The sequence below is a fragment of the Sebastes umbrosus genome, chromosome 24, assembly GCF_015220745.1.
Source record: "Sebastes umbrosus isolate fSebUmb1 chromosome 24, fSebUmb1.pri, whole genome shotgun sequence".
In the NCBI taxonomy this organism is placed as follows: domain Eukaryota; kingdom Metazoa; phylum Chordata; class Actinopteri; order Perciformes; family Sebastidae; genus Sebastes; species Sebastes umbrosus.
This window is the reverse complement of record NC_051292.1, coordinates 8,887,124-8,906,918: the sequence shown is the minus strand read 5'-3', so window position 1 is coordinate 8,906,918 and position 19,795 is coordinate 8,887,124. Positions and strand designations below refer to the sequence as shown.

General features: G+C 41.1%; 1 protein-coding gene across 3 annotated transcripts in view; it reads right to left on the bottom strand.

The window, feature by feature from the left end:
- The window catches only part of appa (amyloid beta (A4) precursor protein a), a 37,581-nt gene extending 18,579 nt beyond the window's left edge, over positions 1-19,002 (bottom strand). For 2 of the 3 annotated variants that reach the window (XM_037761535.1, XM_037761536.1), the window contains exons 1-2: positions 18,842-19,002; positions 1,847-2,014 (exon numbers count right to left, since the gene is read on the bottom strand). In XM_037761535.1, coding sequence (XP_037617463.1) covers positions 1,847-2,014; positions 18,842-18,901 — 228 coding nt within the window. In that variant the 5' untranslated portion in view covers positions 18,902-19,002. The remainder of the gene's footprint in view (positions 1-1,846; positions 2,015-18,841) is intronic. The other variant, XM_037761534.1, reaches the window with a different exon arrangement.
- Positions 19,003-19,795: the final 793 nt, after the last annotated feature.

Below are 19,795 nucleotides of genomic sequence, written 5' to 3'. Positions count from 1 at the left end.
TCATTTCACATCCATTTTTACAGCTCAAATTTTCAAGTCACATGCATTTTCATCACCTCCATTTGTATAAATTAATTTACTTCCACCCCCCCATACCTTACTTTAGGAAACGTGTTGTTTCCCGAGCATTACTGCTTTGCATTGCTGCAGTGTTCCCTGATGCGGTCTCTGCTTGGCAGACTCTGCTGTGTTTACCTCTATGTTCCTCTCAGCCGATGCATGACATCTGCCTCTGCACACTATTCTCAGTCGACATGTCATCCTCGCCAGATACATCACCCCCTTGTTCTTTATCACGACACCCCTTCTTCTCTCCTCTCCGAATTGCAGAGGGAAATAATAATAACTCCATAACCTTCTAGGTTTCTTGTCACTCTCACATTTGCAAGTCTAAAAATTCCAAAAGATTCTCCGTATCTCTATTTTTCTTTTTGATATTTGAGGTTGGAAATGTTAAAACAATTTGAACCTGGGACCTGAGGCTGTTCGGTAAGCATTTGTTTGTTATCGCTGGATTTCTTATCAGTGGTAACAATGGAGAACTTATCTTCCTTTGAGCCGGTCTTACATGCTTTTCAGAGAAATCTCATTATGCATCACCTCTGCTTATCAGGCTACTCCCTTTTATCATTTTCTCTTACATTTATGCAGTGATAACCTACAGTACACTGCTGGAATATTCCCGAAAGAAATGTGGTTGGAGGAGTCTGCAGTTTTCTTAGGCCAAACAACAACAGAGGTTTTCTCTGTGTTTGGTTTGGTTAGCTTCACACAGACCTAATTAAAAGCCATCCGGAGCTTTTAAAGTGAAGTCACATGGACCTAAGCAGCTTGTTCACTGAGCTGAGTTTCAGCGTCATGTCATCCTGCCAAATTGGGGATTTTGGTGAATGAAAACAAATCTGCTCGCAGACTCTCAGATGGACTCCTGTGCTCTTATATTCTCTCAAACCAGCAAGAACAAATTCCTCCGTCTGAGGACAGACATTTTCAAGCATCTTTTTAAGCATTTCTTTCCAGCACCTCCTACGTGTGAAAATTCCTCTCACTTGTCAAAACATACCAAAAATAAAATTGTAAATCCGCTAGAAAATGAAAAAATGTGACAATCCAAATCTTGCTTGTTGTGAACTCCCCTAAATTATTCAGCGCTGCTACCTGCTCAATCATAGTAATTTGCTCTGAGAGAGTCAGCTTCATGGCTAAAATGTAAATTATCCAACCCAAGAACCTAACTAAAATGTCACAACTGTAAAAGTTTACCATCTAGGCTTATTGCTCACTCAAAGCTAAATAAACACTGGGTAATTACAGTTTAAGTATTCCATATATCACGGCATACGTGGCCAAATGAGAGGCATGTTCGAGGCATGACAGCGACTGGAAATTATTGCAAATGGTCCGGGAGGAAATGACCTTTCTAACCCCTACTTACTACAATACATACAATGAAGATTCATATCAGCTATAGGAGGGTGGATTAATATGTAATATCAGGGCCCGATTTTAACAATCTATAGGGTATGGTCTAAAGTGCATGGCGCAAGTGCATATAGAGCGTGTCCTACTCCACTTTTGCGAGTTAAGCAGCGCATAATCTGAGCGCAAAGTAAGGCACAAGGGGCAAAAGGATTGTATTTAGTCTGTATTGCTTTCCGATGCTTGTTGTAAAGTAAATGCAATGGAACGGGGGGAGGGAGAATGCAACATCTAGTGGCTGAATGTTATCAATAGCACCTTTAATTGATTCCACGGTGAAATAAACATTATATTATATGAAAAAGAACAGCTTCTGTTGGGTTTACCTTTCAGGTTAAGACCCACACTCCCCCCCCCCATACTTTACCTCCTGGCAGTACTGCAGGATGCCCTCTTTGGTGCCGATGCAGCTCTTGGTGCCCGAGGGGTCCGGCTCCCACTTGCCGCTCTGCACGTTGATGTGCATGTTGAGTTTGCCGCAAAACATGGCCACCTGGGGCTCCGCCAAGAGACCCATGGAAACATCTGTAGGCACCTAGGGGTGGGGGGAGAGACAGGCGAGAGAGAGATTTCATGAGATGTACCCCTCATGTCTTCTTGAGCACTTGAGCTGAAAAATGCAAGACGGATGCAATTAAATTTCATTACTCAGATGGAGGGGAGGGGGAGAGGAGAGGAGATTAGCGCGGTAGATGAAAAGTAAGATGAGGTAAGCTGGTTTAAGATGAGAGGAGCGGGGAGAGAGAGGATGGAAGGAAGAAGATGAGGCGAGAGGAGGGTAGGGAACAAATTCTCCTCTCCCAATTTCATCGACATTTTGGGTTTCTGTGTTCCTATAATCAAAGTCGCAGTGCTCAATGCCTCTGTTCGTATTTGCCATTGGGTGTTGTCAAGTGCGCAAAAGATCTTGCAGAAAAATGCTGGAAGAACAGAGCAAAAAACAGTGATGGACATCAAAAATCAATATTTTTATGAGAATAAATTGCCTCAAACAACAGGCCTGAAGCAATCCAATACACCCGCTGTTGTTTATGATGTTCACGCACACACACACTCAACAGCCCACCATTTATAGGAATAGTGTACATCTCTGTGCCCATGCTGGCTTTTTTTTTTTTTTCATAGACAGCATAGTGTTTATATAACCCTCTGTTGATTCATTTCAGGGTTTGTTTCTCTCCGTGCAGCACATCGTGAGCACAGGTTGGCTCGAGGCAAGGGGGATTGTGTGTTGAGCAAACATGTGTGAAAGAGAAAAGTCCGCCATTGGCATGAATGTATTAATTTTTGTGTTAATTTCTCCTGCGTGTGTGTGTGCCATCGCTGTCTGCCTGCATAAGGAGGTTTTGTGCTGAAGTTCCCTCAGGAGAGAGGAGGTGCAGACAAACCACTGAATGTCTGCATTGTACTGGCAAATGAGCTAGAACAAAATGGGAGGGAATACAGAGGGAGGGGGGGGTGAAGAGAGTAGACGGAGGGAGGGAGGAGAGGGGCCGTTGCCATTGTGTGCTCCCTAATCTTGTTAATGGTTTTGAAGGCGCTGGCAGGCAAACAAATGTTGTTTTGTGAGATGGATAGCATATTTTTTTCCTCCAGACTTGATTCTCTGCAAACAGCTAGGGGCATAAAGTCCTCTTCCAATATGAGAATAGCTGATGGGGGCCATCAGTTTAGATCAATTTGAAGCTGAAAACTCAAATCTTTGGATCGATTTAGCAGGCGTGCATCTGGTGTATGGGTGGAAACATGAACTTTCATTATATTCCATTTTATACACTTGGCAGAAGAAGACGACCAGACAGCGTTCTGCGGCTATTATATACTTTAGAGTGAACTTCATATTTAGTAAAGCCTCCATAAGTGAAACTGTAGGGGGTAGTGGATCAAATATTAATAATATTCACCAAAAGACTTTATTTCAGGGATATTGTGTTGGATTAGCTGGATTCATTTGTAATAACTTCGTAGTATTAACAATAAAACAAGCCCCGTCAGTTAGCATTTCCTGCCTTTAAAAACAAATAATTCCAAAATGTGTGAATTAATATTGACAGAAATCCTGGAGTGTTTATGATAAGCAAAGAGAAAGATAATACGGTGACAAAGTTCATGATCTGCAGTCACACCTCTGGTTTCGGTGGAGTGCGTTATCTACGGCATGTAAAGTCATAAACTGCAAAAATCACTCAGTCACGTTTATTGGAGCTATATCGGAGTTGAAGCAGTTCAGAGGTGCCATGAGACACCACTTAAATTGCAGAGAAAGGTAATTAATAATAAGGTCTTGATCTGCTTCGATGGGCTAATGGCCAATTAGTTTCGCTATAGGGTTATCACGTATTCTAAAGAACTGATATGGAGCATAGGATTGCTCATTAACATACTTAAAATGTACACTTAAGTGAGTTCTTTTCAGTAAAAATTGGTATTGGGCGAAGCTAAATTCTAACGTTAACATGATGCGTTCAAATGTAATCCTGTAAAATGTAGTTTTTGGTGAGAAACTTCAATCAATCCAGTTGTTTGAATGATGTTTTCACAATAATATAAAATAGATAATAAAGGTTTTTGGAGGTTGAACCATGTACTGCAGTCAAATGAGTTTAAAAAGATCACAAACACAGCTCAGCTTACACTTCCGGGGGTCAAACATGCACCTGCAAAGTTCACATCCCTTATAGGCCAACATGATAAGCCGCAAGCTGTGGTAGCAAGGAAATCAGTAAATCCCTCACACACACATACACACGCACACACACACAAAGTAGTGTGTACAATCCCCTCTTGCCCCCAGCCCTCCTCTAGCTCCAACACATGGCAACTTAACACTGGTGGCCATCAGTCTTGACACCGGGCCATCTGCACCACCACACCGGGTTATTTAGAGGTTTGCCGCTCGATTCCCACACCGCCATCTGTGAGTGAGCAGCGCTACCGGGGGGGGAACAGATCAAATCCCATCCTGCTCATTAACAGTGGAACCCAAGGCGAAAGCGAGAGCAGAAAGTTTTCAAATCATCTTCTAAAAAGTTGTGTGCTATCTTTTAATTAGCTCACTTTCTGGTTGCCCAGTTTCATTCTGACCTTATCTGCTCACCCTCTGGCCTCTCCCTGTCGCTTATTGAAAGAGATAAACCAACTTCCCCTTTTGCTTGAGGCACAGGTAGGCAAATCTGAACCAACTGCTCGCTGACATTCAAATTCTTTGTGTCATCCTCTTTTAGCTGGCAAATCATATCCTCGCCAAAAATCGCTCCCTCTTCTCCTTTCCTGCCTCTCCACTGCTATCTCTCCACCGCTCGGTCTTCTGCTGAAGGAGGAGGAGGAGGCGGAGGAGGAGGAGGAAAAGGGGGGGGGGGATCAGCCGAGCCTTCGCTGCAAGCTTATAAATCAGGCTCCCAGGATGGTGGTGAAGGCAGGAGAAAGTGGTAGAAAGAACAATAAGCACAATGGCGAGAGAGAAGGGAGAGATTGGAGAACAGATGAATTGGACAATAAGCCTTCGGGCTCGAGCAGAAGGTCAAGCACTCGGTGAAACAGAAAGGATGTGGGGATGGAGGGCGGGAGATGGAGATGGAGAGGGGGGCTGACGGAAATCACGGGGAAAAGATGGGTAATACTGGTGTCGGAGCGAGGTATTTTAGAGAAAAGAATGAGCGCATCTTCTGTCAGTTAAGACACATCAGTAGCAGCATGTATATTATCTCCTCTCCGTCTTTATCCCATCTCAGCTCTGGTTCACATTTCTGCCAGTCTGCCAGCCGGTCATCCTGCAGGGAGGGGAAGGAGCGGTAATCTGGGCACTGAGGATTAGGACGGCAGCCTGGTCAGGAGAAATATCCCCCTTTGGTCTCAATCTGGCATGATAGCCATCACCGACGGACAGGGAATAAGCCAAGGGGAAAAGGAGGCTGACGCTCTATCAGATTGACCCCGAGACGATAGTTCAATTAAAGTCAGCAGAAAACCCCAGCCACATATTGCTTGGCGTGCTACTTCTCCCCCAACGCAAATTACAAGTGATGCAACTAAAAGCCCTGATCCATCAAAAATGTTTTACAGCTTCTTGCCGCTCTTATTAATCATGTGAAAGACCTCTATGGGTCGACAAAAATGAGAGTCGAGGAAGCCGGCAGAGTCATAATAAATTCCACAATGAAGAGAATTGTAAGCTGCGTTTTTTGTGTTGCAGAAAATAGACCGAAATCAAGTCAGTCACGGAAAGGAAATACAGACTTTAAGCTACTGGGCTTGCTGACCCATATAGGACCACAAAATGAAGTTGCACATAACCCATGTCCAAGTTGTTAAAGCTTGGCATGCGACGTCAGTTTATAAACTTTACAACATCCTCATAATAATTTGAGGATGAAATAGAATTTGTTTTACCCCGAGGGAGGCGCATAACAGGAAGACAAGCACTAAAAAAAAGCAGACAAACAGACAATCTAATAATGTAATGCAATAACATACAAGTTTGTAGTAGTAAATGCGATTAAAGACAGATTATTTGCTACTGCAGTTTGATAGAGTGGTTTGCTACCCCGAGGAGGTTTATGACGAGCTCGCTGCGGCAGTTCACATGGACCGTCGACACGTGTGTGTGTGATGTTGTTACGCCCAAATTCAAATCACAGTTCCCATCTCAGACAGGTGACCTATTTCCACAGCTGGATACCATGACCCAAATCACATCCAGGCAAACCTTAGACACACGCAACGTGATCTTTGCTTCATCATCACGCGTCTGACTGTCATATGTTCGGTATATTATATGGTCTTATTTTTGTATTTTACAGGCGCACTCACTTTTGGCTTAATAAATTGGTTTAGATTAGAGTAGTTGATGGTAATTTTCAGTAGTGGCAGCTTTTCAATTGCGAAGATTTGATATTCAGAAACTGAATATCTTTGGATTATGGACTGTTGGTAGGACAAAATTAGCAATCTAAGGACGCAACTTAGGTGAATAGTTTTAAGCTTCATTCATCACGTTGACATTCAAATTATATATATCAACATTTGAATGGTGCACAGATTTTCTTTTTGCACGTCTATTCATTGTTTAAATCCTTTCTGCACAGTCGCAGATAAAGGTTAGGCTACACTAATATGATTAGTATTAGACTATTTGTAGAATTAGATTCCGGTGGTGGCTGGCTATTGTTACGGACTCGTATGATCCAAACATTTCCAATAACTCCAGAACGTTGTAAAATCTAAGAGTAGGGCTGTCAAGTGATTAAAATATTTAATCGCAATTAATCGCATAGTACATTTTTTATCTGTTCAAAATGTACCTCAAAGGGAGATTTAGGTATTTAATACTCTTATCAACATGGGAGTGGGCAAATATGCTGCTTTATGCAAATGTATGTATATATTTATTATTGGAAATCAATTACCAACACAAAACAATGAAAAATATTGTCCAGAAACCCTCACAGTTACTGCATTTAGCATAAAAAATATGCTCAAATCATGGCAAACTCAACACCATAAATTACATTTATATAACCATAATAACAAACCAATATTGTCCTTTTTTAGGTTGATAACATCATAAATTTAGAAGACAGACTAGAGCTGCAACGATTAATCAATTAGTTGTCAACTATTAAATTAATCACCAACTATTTTGATGATCGGTTTGAGAATTGAGAACTTTTTTTTGAGAAAAAAAAAGTCAGATTTCTCTGATTCCAGTGTCTTAAATGTGAATATTTTCTGGTTTCTTTACTCCTCTATGAGAGTGAACTGAATGTCTTTGAGTTGTGGACAAAACAAGACATCTGAGGACGTCATTTTCTGACATTTTATAGGCCAAACAACTAATCGATTAGTTAGATAAAAGCTTTGAATGTAAAAATGACATTCGGTGCGGTCCTATTTGTTTACAACCTGCTCATGTTTCTTGCATCATAATAATAGCGACCTCTTGAGTTCCTATATCTCAGATGTTACTTTAGAGATGTTAATCATAACTGAAAGAGATAATGAATCTTTTACAAGCTGGTCTCCCCATTGACTATTTTGACTTTGGGAGAAAACACAAATTAGCCGCAAACTCAAAATATTCAGAAAGAAAAAAACCTTTTACATTCTGAATTTCTGTCCCTCGCATCAAAGACGAGAACATTCTCATCGATCGGTACGACTGCACAGTGTAGGACTGTCGTAAGACATAATAACTCTTCTTCCCCCCCTTTATGCAAATTGCCGAACCATTCCCATCTCAAAGTCATTGTGTAAAAGGGAACTGTAAAATGTGCTGATATGTGAGCCCGCTTATGGCTGGCGCAGTCACAGATGTGATCAGCGGCACTAAAAAGCAGAGGAAAAAAAGCCAGGAAAATGTTTATTACCCATTAAATGTAAATGGGGAGTTGTCAGAGAAAGAAATATTGCATCACACGCTTGCAAACTGCAAATAAATCCTTTCTTACACACACACACACATGCACAATCTTTGAAGTGTCCCCATGGGCGCTGGTCCTGCGGTGCTATTAATTGTACAGTCTTATCTGAGTGGCCCAGGCCTGCCATGGGGAGTTTTGTGAAGGTGGTGGGGGTAGTAAGAGGGGGGTAGGAGGGTGTTTTAGATCATCTCTCATCCCGGGGGGAGACTCCCTGGAGAGCAAGATGTGTCGCAGGAGCTCTACACACTCCCTTTTCTCTGGCACACATCTTTTACAGACATCTTTGGCTATGTCCAAGCTAGTAGCTAACAAGACAAGACTCTATTGTCCAGGCTGGGACACACTGAACCACTAGATAATGTCAACTTGTGAGTGTTGGAGATGGTTAACAAAGGCTCCAATGCACAGTCAAGACAGACAGGCACCTCCTCACAATGCAAATAAGGCCTTTATTGTGTTATCATCGGTCGCCTTTAAACATTTACGACCGTGTCATGTGAAACAACACACTTATATTGCTTTCCTTTTGTGGTCATTAATCAATCAATTGTGGTGGGATCGAGCACAAGCCCGCCTGTCTGCGGGCTGTTTACAAGATGCATCGCCGCGGGAATTTGTTTGCTTAGCTCGGGAAGGGTGTGTGACGGCTGAATTAGATAAGACTGGCGAGGGGACAGGATTGCTCGCGCGCACAGCAGCGGCAATGCTCGTCCAGATACACACTCGCTCTGTAATCACCTTGGCACGCGGGCCGCGCTGTTACTTAAAACCTTCTCATCGTTCTTTGACTAGACTTGTGTGTTCAACGCTGGTGTGTGTGTGTGTGTGATGTTTGTGACGCAGATTTAGCGGGTAGTGTGTTTCACTGATTACAGGGGAAGCCGGACCCTCCTCCCTTCCCCTCACACTCCCTGACGGTCAATTACAGAGCAGATGTTAAAGCAGACTTTCATCAAATAAATAAATAGCGGGGGGCGAAACAGAAGCTCTGGCTTGGATATGTGAAAGAAAAAAAGGAAGAACTGGGTGTAGGATTGATTGCCCGGTTCATCCTCTAATCAGCGCTGCCAACATTTTAGGGTGGGGGTAAATTGAGGTGAATCAGGTTAAGATGAAACCCAAGAAACGCAGACTGCATCCAAGGCAGTTTGGGATAAATAATATTGATATTAGGCTTAAAAGGGTCAAACTGGCAGAAAGGAAACGTTTCATCCAGGTCAAATGACAAATCAATCAAATGATTTTTCACACATCTAAGATTAACCACTCTGTCCTTGGCTCATCCCAGAAGCCTCTTCAAAAGTTTTAGTTTGAAGCATTATCTTCACTCATATTTAAGCTTGTCTCGGGGGGTTCCCGCGGAATTAGCATCTCAGATAAACCTCTTTAAAATCTGATTAGAAGTGTGTAAGAAATATAGTTCTGACTTCTGCCCACTTCATTTGTCTAGACGTGATGGAGGGACTCTTGGTTGCCTTAGTAATAATCACCATGGATACGCAGCCTGCTCTCGACCCCGGGGGAACAGCCTGTTATAACCTTCCTCTGTCATCACTGTGGCAACCTGAGGCAACACCATTATCCGAGTCACCTGGGAGCAGGAATTTCATCATCGGGGTTGGTCCGCTTCCTGTAAGGAAGTGTGTGTGTTTGTATTCTGCATGTAGCTGGGCATGCAGGTGTTTTTGTGTGCACAAAAAATGAACAGCGTAATGGCCGGCTCATTCAGCAACGGCCTGCTAAACTGCTTCTGACCTCCCTGGTATTCAGCTGGGAGTCACCCTGCAGTGGGCCGCCAATATACACAGATGGAGTTGTGATTGCACAACACTGACCACACTACGAACTGTGACTACTGGGACCAGAAATTACACAATCTGTTGACAATCTCACCCAAAAAAAATGTGCTGATAATGATTGTTTTTAATATGGCTGTCAAAGTTATTGTGATAATAACGCAAATTTATTTTAACGCCACTAATTTCTTTAACACAACTTGCGATTTTTACATAAAAAATGTGTGATTAAATTGTGATTAATCGCAATTAACTATGGACACTATTTTAATCGATTGACAGCCCTAGTTTTTGAATATCCCATTAAAACCTCAGTGTTGCTGTACCCCGACTACGTCCATTTTGCATCATGTTTACGTCATCTTTTTCCCCCAGTGGGCCATATCACACAATAAAAATCACAATCAAAATACTCTGTTGGCCCCCTGAATGCATGCATGTCAACATTCAACATCTGGAGCAACAGCATCTCCATTCTCCAATTAGAACTGTGTTGACTTGCCCAACAGGAACATGTTTTTCATTATTTGTCATCTGCGTCAGATACACATGCTGGAAAAAACACAAAATAATATACAACTTAGCATATTTTTCCTATAATGTTTTCACCTGCGTCAATGGAGCTAAAGGCAACAATTTGCTGTCCTTAGAAAACACTGCAGAACTCCATTTAAAAAAGGCTGAATTTAAGTAAACAGAAGCCTAATAGTTCTTTTTACAGCTGCATAAAGAATGATTTACGGCTAAGTGTGAGTTGAGGTAATCCTTCATCGGTGTTGTTACTAGGAGTCATTGTGACTCAGGGCCCTAGGGTGCTGATGGCGGGTGTGTTTCTGAATGTGTCATGGTGGTTACGAGCACCACCTCCGCACAGGGCTGGTAGGTAAACTGGGAACAGTATTTCCAATCAACGGAAGAGTACTACCAATTTATACTTTTCTGTACTTCCTAAATCAAATGACTAAATGCAAAAATTACTACTTTGAATTTATGATTCATACCAGCAAGGGGAGAAAATTCTATTTCACAAATCCCAAATCTAACTGGGGTTTTCCTACAAAGCATACCGTCAATTCCAACATGAGGGATTCTCTAAACAATGGCTTCCTACCGTGCACAGCTGGCTCTGCAGCACTCCTGTACTAACACAGGAAGTCCGCCTTTAACACGGAGACCAAACAGGAAACAGATCCAGAAATAGCAGGGCACAGTCAATAATACTTGTCTATTTTCTGACGCAAATCGCCATCTCAGCCTTCTCTTCTCGTTTGCACCCACACACACACAACTTGGCATTTCAAACAAGTGTTCCAATTTCACACTTGGACTCCGAGAGGAGTTGTCATCTGCAATTGATGGCGTGTCGGCCGACTCAAAGAGGTACGAGTTTCATAAACCCTCTAAACTGTGACTCTCGAGCCGAAGGGCATGCAGCACATCAGCAACGTGCTGTATGGATGACACAGCGTTTCAGAGAGAAAGAGTGCGAAGTTGCTCTAGTGGAAAAATGGTAAAAAAGGAGGGAGGAATGGGTGAGAAGAAGGACGGGAATAACGCACAGCGGCCTAATTATAGTCCAAGTACCAAGCACCTGGGGAAGTCTCCAGCGCTATGGCAACCCTGAACACCCAGGACGGTGAGTGGAGACATGAGAAGAAGTGAGAGGATGAGATCATACAAGTAGAGGGATATAACCCTCAAAAACAAGGAGCCTCATGAGTATGTTTGCGTGTTGATAGAGGTAGTGAAACAAAAGAACTTTATCAACATCGAACTTCCTCAAAAAAAGAGACCACGGAGCTTGACTCTCCGTGGTCTCTCCATTGTGGTTCCAGGGAATATTGGAAATGGAAAGATTGGAAAGATTGTGCTGGTAAAAAGATGAACTAAAGAATTTTAAATCAAAGACTTGTTTGATCCATCTCATAGACCGAAGCAAATACTTAATCCAAAACACCAAGGGATATACTGTATTTCTAACACCCCTACTGGCTATTTTAAGCTTTTACTTCAATTTCTGCACTTTCTGACCTTTTGAAACATCAACAGCATCTGGCGCACATCTGGAGTTGGCAGTGTGGCCAGTAGAAGTACATGCTCTTTTTGAACTGTGCTTTACAAATTCAACTCAGAAAATACATTAAAGGGGACATATCATGCTCATTTCCAGGTTCATACCTGTACTTTGGGTTTCTACTAGAACACGTTTACATGCTTTAATGTTCAATGGGTTTTAGCGCCTGTCTCTTTAAGAACCCCTCCTGAAAAAAGCCCAGTCTGCTCTGACTGGCTTGCGAGAAAAATATGGTGCACCTTTGCAAAGGTAGTTCAAGCTGTGGCCGGTATATTCTAACAATGTATCATCATACACTTAAATACTCTGAAGGGCACTAATCTAATTGAAAACATATGATGGATTAAGATTTATGATAGAAGGGATAGGACATAGTTTAATTTGTAAATCCTGGCCAGATATATTCTATTTTGGGGGTATTTTAGCCATTTTCTTGACAGTCGATAGGAAGGGAAACACGAGAAGAGAGTGGGGGCAGACATTGGAAACTGAACCTGAGTTGATGCGACTATACGGTAACTACCAGGACTCTCATAGAGATGCTTTTTTATAGACAGAGGCACCAAATGTGCTGTATGCCACTCTAGTGATCTCTAGACTCACTGAATTTGTGGAGGCACTTCGTATCAGCTTTAATGCACTTCACCAGAAATAAATGTCAAATTCCCAAGCACTGAAGCACTGAAAGCTCAAGAGGTGAGCTGGCATTTCTTCGGTTCATTACACCTCCAGTCTGGGATCCAGCGGAGACGACACAAGCAGCCTGGCGGATCGGCTAAACTATTAAGTCAAACGCCTCAAAGTGCCACGAGTCACGGTGTGCGATGACGAAGCACATACGTGTGATAAATCATCATATTCTGATTGCGGCACCATCGGGGGGCGTAAATCTACGCATGCGTTTATGTACTCGCTCGTCCATCACGCGCTGACAATGTTGCGTCTGTGTGACCAAATCCAAGATTAAAACTTGATTGTATTGGCCTTGGTCAGATTATTACAGCCTGGGTCGTCATATCTGAGTGGAAGGTCACATCACAGCCTTGACTGGGACACATGGCACTTCTGAAGGAGATGTGACTATAAAAGTGTTGACAAGAAATGGCAGGCACACGCATCCAGATGTGTGTATGAATACTTGTTCGCTGATGAGGTGGAAGCTGGATGTGCTCGCCGCTGCTGAGTAATTGCGCAGGTCGGAGCGACTTGTTTCCCGGCTTATTATTCAGATTCTGTACCAACAGCTGCTTACTCAGCAGCGGCGAAATGAAGAGTGTGTCTTCGAGGCGCACTGCTGATATTTACAGATGGAAATAGTGGTCCGATGGTGATGAATGGTTCTGCCTGGTGGGAGATTCACTCTAATATGAGAAGTGGGAGGGAGAATATCGTGTTCCCTGATGACTACCCGGCAATAAAAGCTGGGATTGTTACATGTTTGACCTATTAGAGGTAATTATGAGGCAGTAATAAAGAGGAAGAGGTGAGCAAGATGAAATTCAACATCTTCATCCAGAGCTGTAAATCAGAAAAGTTCTCCTCAAGTCAACAAGCGAAGGAAAGTCAGCTTCTTATGCGATCAGTGTTGGATCTAATCAAAGCTTCTGGCGGATGCCACAGTATCTCATTCAGAGGCCAGGTTGCACGGCACAAAGCAGGCCTTTGAGCTACGCAGTGGCCTGAAATCAGCATTACCAGATTCCTACCGTGCTTTGAAAGGGGGGGTATGCTACCTTTCAGTAGGAAAACGACACACAAAGAAGACTCAGGACTGTGAGGATGACAAAAATGAGACAAAAAAGAAAAGGATAGCACAGAGCAGGAAGCTGAGAATAACAGGTAAAACCATCTCGAAGCTGATTTGCATCATAACCAGGGGAAACTTAGTTACATGTGGCGCCAAAAAAACAAAAAGCCCATCAGCGTCATGCCCGTTTCCAGGCGCCATGACAACAGAAACAACAGTATCAAAAGGTCAGGAATTCTTTTCTACAGGACAGACAGAGGGGGATAACAGAGGGGACATTAATTGGGAGCGCTGCAGTGTCATTGTTGTTGTTGACACAACCAAGATGGACAATGTGGGCTGTTTGAACAAGCAATTTTTATAGCCAACAAACTGGTTGGACATTGAAAAATGAGACAGGGACAAAAAACAGGGAGTGCTGGAGACGAACCCCTTTCATGTCTCATTATGAGGAGGACATCCTGTCCTGCCATATAACAATATTCACTGTTTACTGAGATGAGGAGAGGCAGGCACATTGGGAGTATGATAAACTAATATAATTACAGCGACTGCTATTTTTCTGTCTGTGGCTGCAACTTCTGATTGTTTTCATTATTGATTTCCTTTTTCAAAAGATTAATTATTAGTTCACCAAGTTCTTAAAGCCAAAAGTGATGTCAAACCAACAGTCCAAAACCTACAGGTATTCAATTTAGAATGAGAAACAACAACAGCAGAGAAAAACAGCAAAAAATTGTCACATTTTTAAGTCTGTCTTCGCCCAAAGAAATTCTTTGTCGACTGATTGATTAGTTTACTTAATCGACAGATCTGTCAAATTGAGTTCCTCCACAAAGAATCACACAAAAGCACCACTTTAAGTCTTGTGTTTACCAGAGATGTGCTCATAAGCTTCTTGGAAATAAGTCATTCAGCATGAAAAAAGCATAAAAAATGACTAAACAGCTAAAGAAATCTAAGGCTGGGCGATATAGAGGAAATCAAATATCACAATATGTTTGACTCGATATCGATATTGCGACGATGTTGTTGGGTTGACTATTGGTGCTTTCACAAGATATTTACACAATGAGATTTTTGATAAATAATCAACAGTAATGTGGATATAATGACTAAGTGGGGAAAGGCAAACAGCTAGAACAGTCTGGTAAGTTCAGAAAATTACATCACTTTACTGTAATGCAGCCTTTAAAACCAGGAAAAGACAATATTTATATTCCGATATCCAAAATCTAAGATGATATCTAGTCTCATATCACAATATCAATATGATATTGATATATCGCCCAGCCTGAGAGGAAACCGGTGTAAACAGGCTATTTTGTGAACCCGTGCCAACAACATCAACAATGTGTCTCTCGTATGGTTTCACGTCATTCACCGTGTATTTCTCACGTGTGATTTCGTGACAAAATTTGTAGACCTTATCGGATGGTTCCTCCCAATGAAAGATCTTGCAGTGTGTGACACCATCGCCGGTCAGTCATGAAAACCACAACGACTTCAAGACTCCCGATTACAAGACAGCAAGTTGTGTGTGAACAGTACAGTGATCTGATCTAAATTTACTTAAATGATTATTTAATTATCAAAATGTAATTGCCAATTATGATTTAAAATGTCTTGTTTTGTCGCACCAACAGCCACAGATCCAAAGATATTCAATGTACCATCATAGATAGAAGTCTAAGAAAGCCAGAAGATATTCACATTTGAGAAGCCGCTGCCTTTCGGACATTTCTGCTTGAAAAATTACTTAAATGATTAATCAGTTATCCTAATGGTGTCATTGATTTTCTGTCGAGCGACTAATCAATGAATTGATCTTGTCAGCTATGTAACATTACAAGATATGTCCAGAGCAGCCACTCGGTCGTTTTGGTCTTAGTCGACTAAGATTTCTTTAACCGATAAGTAGTTTTTTTAATGCTTTTTCATGCTGAATGACTTATTTCCAAAAGACTCATGAACACATCTGTGGTAAACACAAGATTTACAGTGTGTGATTCTTTATGGAGAAACTCAGTTTTACAGATCTTTCAATTAAATCAACTAATCCATTAGTCGACTAAGAATTCCTTTGGAAAAAAACACAATATCAAACATCAGATATTTGGTGTCAGTCCGTCAGAATAAGAGCAGAGGCTTTTCCGTTACCAGGTCAGTCAAGAATCACACAAAAAAAATCCAGAATCCAACCTGAATTATTCACCGACAATAGCCTCAGTTGACCTGATTTCAGCAGTTTGGTTAACAGGTTTATTACCTGTAAAAGCTCCCTATCTACAAGTATACTGGAAGCTCTGGGTTAAGCACAAAGCTGGACCTCTTTCTCTGCAAAAATGTAAATTAAAAACTGAAGTAAGTGAGTACAATAAAAAAGTAGAATGAGAAAATGGAAAGCAAGAGGAGATATATATTAGTGTCAGGTGGATTTTCTCCTTCAAAGAATTGAAACTGCAGCGTGAGCAGCGGAGGAGAAGGTGCCAGAGAGGAAACACTGGCAGCGCCAACAGGCATAATGGCATTAAACTGTCTAATAAGGGGAGAGGGCTGGTCCGCCCCGGGCTCAAAGACTGCAGTATGCACACAAACAGGCCGCCTGCACCCATCCAAGAGCCATTTCCCAAGGATTCACAAATACACAAAGGCTGGCATCCAACTCCCACGCTCCGCACCATGGGCCCGTCAGGGAAAAGCAGCTTGTGTGTTTGTGTGGGGCAGTCACGAAGGCTATAAACAAGCCCTAACAAGATCAAAAAACTTGCGAAATCTCATTTTCAAGTCTGATTTAATCTTGCTTATATTATTCCTGGAATTTTAAACAACTTGTTCTATCGCATTTCATCACTTTGCCTTTGATATCTATAATGTAAATACAGGAGTCCTTAGGTAAGCTAAGCAACGGATTAGGAACAAAACCACTGCTTCTTTTTAAAGCTATTCATTCCCAAGTCCACTGATTATAGGCTGCAGGAAACAATGAAGGTCGGCTGCCACATTTCACCTGATTCATCTGAAGGAGAAAAAACGGCCAAGACAGCAAAAACAAGAGGCCTAAATGGATAGCCATTGTTTGCCACTATTGATCCATTACAAGTAACACATTTAAGCTATAATTGTTACAAGCAGAGATCCAACAGACAACACTGAACTGCAATGAATGTGAAACAATGTGGTGGTTACAGGAATGTGTCATTTCTAGCGATGTCACGAGAACCGATACTTCGGTACCAACTCGGTACCAAAATTCTATAAATGTGACGGTGCTCGTTTTCTTCGGTACCGAGCGATGCCTGTAATGACAATATTGTTTGTTTTAAATACTTGAAGGCTACATGCCACTGTTTTTTGTAATGTTCAAATGTTTTAATAAAAGGAGTACGTGTTGAATTCCATGGGATTTATTGTTTTCTTTTTACAGTGGTATCGAATTGGTATCGCGAATCGTGTAAATTCCCTGGTATTGGTATCCACTACTAGATTACTGTGACATCCCTAGTCATTTCTCTTACAAAAATCTCAGTTCAAGAAGTGTTTTGGGTATTTTCCATAGTTTAAATATAGTCTAGCTTGAAAAAGGGGGAACTAAAAAAGCATTACTGACACAGTACTAAGTAAATGACACAACTGACAACGATGACAATGATATCGTGCCATCAATCATTAGAATAGCTGCCCTCTTTACATCCGTCAATCCTCTAACAAATCCTCATTCAAATACCATCTAAGAATACATTACTTAAGCAGCTGATCCAATAGTCCAGTGTTGGTCATGTATGGTTTTTCTTTTGTTCCTTTTTCCCTGATGATGGGGCCTTGAGGCTAAATGGTTGTGGAAGATTGTGTATGAATGTGAAATTTATAAATGTTTGGAAAATGTTATTAGTGTAACACAAATATGATGTTGTATATAGTAATGTATGTGATTAATGTAATTGGACCCCAGGAAGACTAGCTGGTGCCATTGGTATCAGCTAATGGGGATCCTTTTTAAATAAATAAATAAATTACATGACATTTTAACAAACATGTATGCCATGAAAAATTTGATTAAAAATAATGCCATTTTTTTTTTACATTGAATTGAATGTTGAATGTTAAAAATAGACATTTTTTGCAGTGTATTCTTGGCAAAGACGCTTGAAAAATGGATGAGCAGTGATTTTGTGAGCTAGATCCACTATAAAGACGTTATTATAAGCATAACCTATATTTCTAATGTCACTATTATCACACAAAACTCTAATATAGGTTAGAAAAAAGCATTAAAAGGCAACAAAGCTCCTGTTGGATCCTAGTTATCTCTCGACTCTGATAAATGCTGCAGTGCACCGCCGCCATCTTACTCCTCTATTCTTCTCCCATCTGACTGAAATATGAGGGAAAGCGCTAATAACGTGTTGTTTTCTGACATTACTATCATCTAAACGGGTTTATTTGCTTCATTAAAGACACAATCATGCGTTAAAGTCTTCATTACGAGGTAATAAGACGTCTTATTGACTTATTTTCATGCCCAAAAACACGCCCACTCCCTTAAAAATCAGCCCTCGGGATATGGAAAAATGAGACATTTATCCCCATGTAATGACTTTAAATTACATTATATTACCCAGAATAACCTGTTAAATAATCGTTTCATAACAACAGCAGTGTTGTTGAGGCTACAGCATATTTTGTTGACAAACACAACTTGTTTGTAACATTTTAAATCGCAGTTTTTACACACAAAGGGGAAAAGGGGAACTTTAAAGGGTGTAGGTTTAACTCAAATGTGTCGGACATTTCTCCACTGCTACACCAGTCTCAATAAATCAATACAACAGCAACAGAAAAGCAACGAAAACAGATCTATCCTATTTAAAATAAAATACGCGATATATGTCTTTACGTTAAGGGGGTTATTTACAAATAAAACAACGACAAATACTAACAAAATATCTAAATGTTTACGTGGTATTGTACAAAACACAGTAGAAATAGTATTCACAATAGAGTGGCAAGCTAGATAGGCGTTTACACAGAACTTCCGGTTAAAACCTTCAACATAAAAGATTAGTCAAAAGATCTGCGGTTGATTTAATACAACAATAGACATATAATGACGACAAATTATTATTAATCATTTAGTAGCTTAATTTGATAGAATTTAAATTGCCTGGTTATACTTTACCCCCTTTCTCCGTTGTTAAACACATTCTGAGCTTTAACTCTGAAGGCACGTCCGTCTAGCTTCCGGTCTAGTTGTAGTCTCCTTGACAGCAACAATATGGTAGAAATACTATTAAATATGACACAAAAAACGGGTTTTTCTTTTTACCTCGGCAGCCAGAGATGAAGCCGCTACAGCCAGCAGCAGTAAAGCTACTCGATCCCCCATGGCAGCGTTTCTCCGATCGGTATTAAACGTGTTTTTAGCGTCGGGAGTGAGAGACTGGTGTGTTCAGCGCCGGTGACTCCCGTTGTCTGATTGAGAGCGATACCGAGGCTGCACAGCTGCTCAGCAACGGATCACCTGACCACAGCGGAGGGGATTAACACACACACATACATGCACGGTCTATCTATCACACACGCACACAACCGTTATCTTTCTGACGCACATGCACACTTGATCTGTCATGTACTGTACACTCTGACCTCATCACTCACACCCTTACAAAAAAAAATGATTATTCTATTATTAATAGTTAATTATTATATATTAATAATATGCTATTAGTATACCTCTTTTATAAACTTAAAATAAGAGTATACTTTCAGTTTACTTTTTATGTACTTATCAGAGATATACTTAACGAAAGTATACATAATTATACCTGGCTTATACTGACAAGTATACAGAAAAGTCTACTTGGCTCATACTGACAAGTATACAGAAAAGTCTACTTGGCTCATACTGACAAGTATACATAAAAGTCTACCTGGCTCATACTGACAAGTATACAGAAAAGTCTACCTGGCTCATACTGACAAGTATACAGAAAAGTCTACCTGGCTCATACTGACAAGTATACAGAAAAGTCTACTTGGCGCATACTGACAAGTATACAGAAAAGTCTACCTGGCTCATACTGACAAGTATACATAAAAGTCTACCTGGCTCATACTGACAAGTATACAGAAAACTCTACCTGGCTCATACTGACAAGTATACAGAAAACTCTACCTGGCTCATACTGACAAGTATACAGAAAAGTCTACCTGGCTCATACTGACAAGTATACAGAAAAGTCTACTTGGCTCATACTGACAAGTATACAGAAAACTCTAC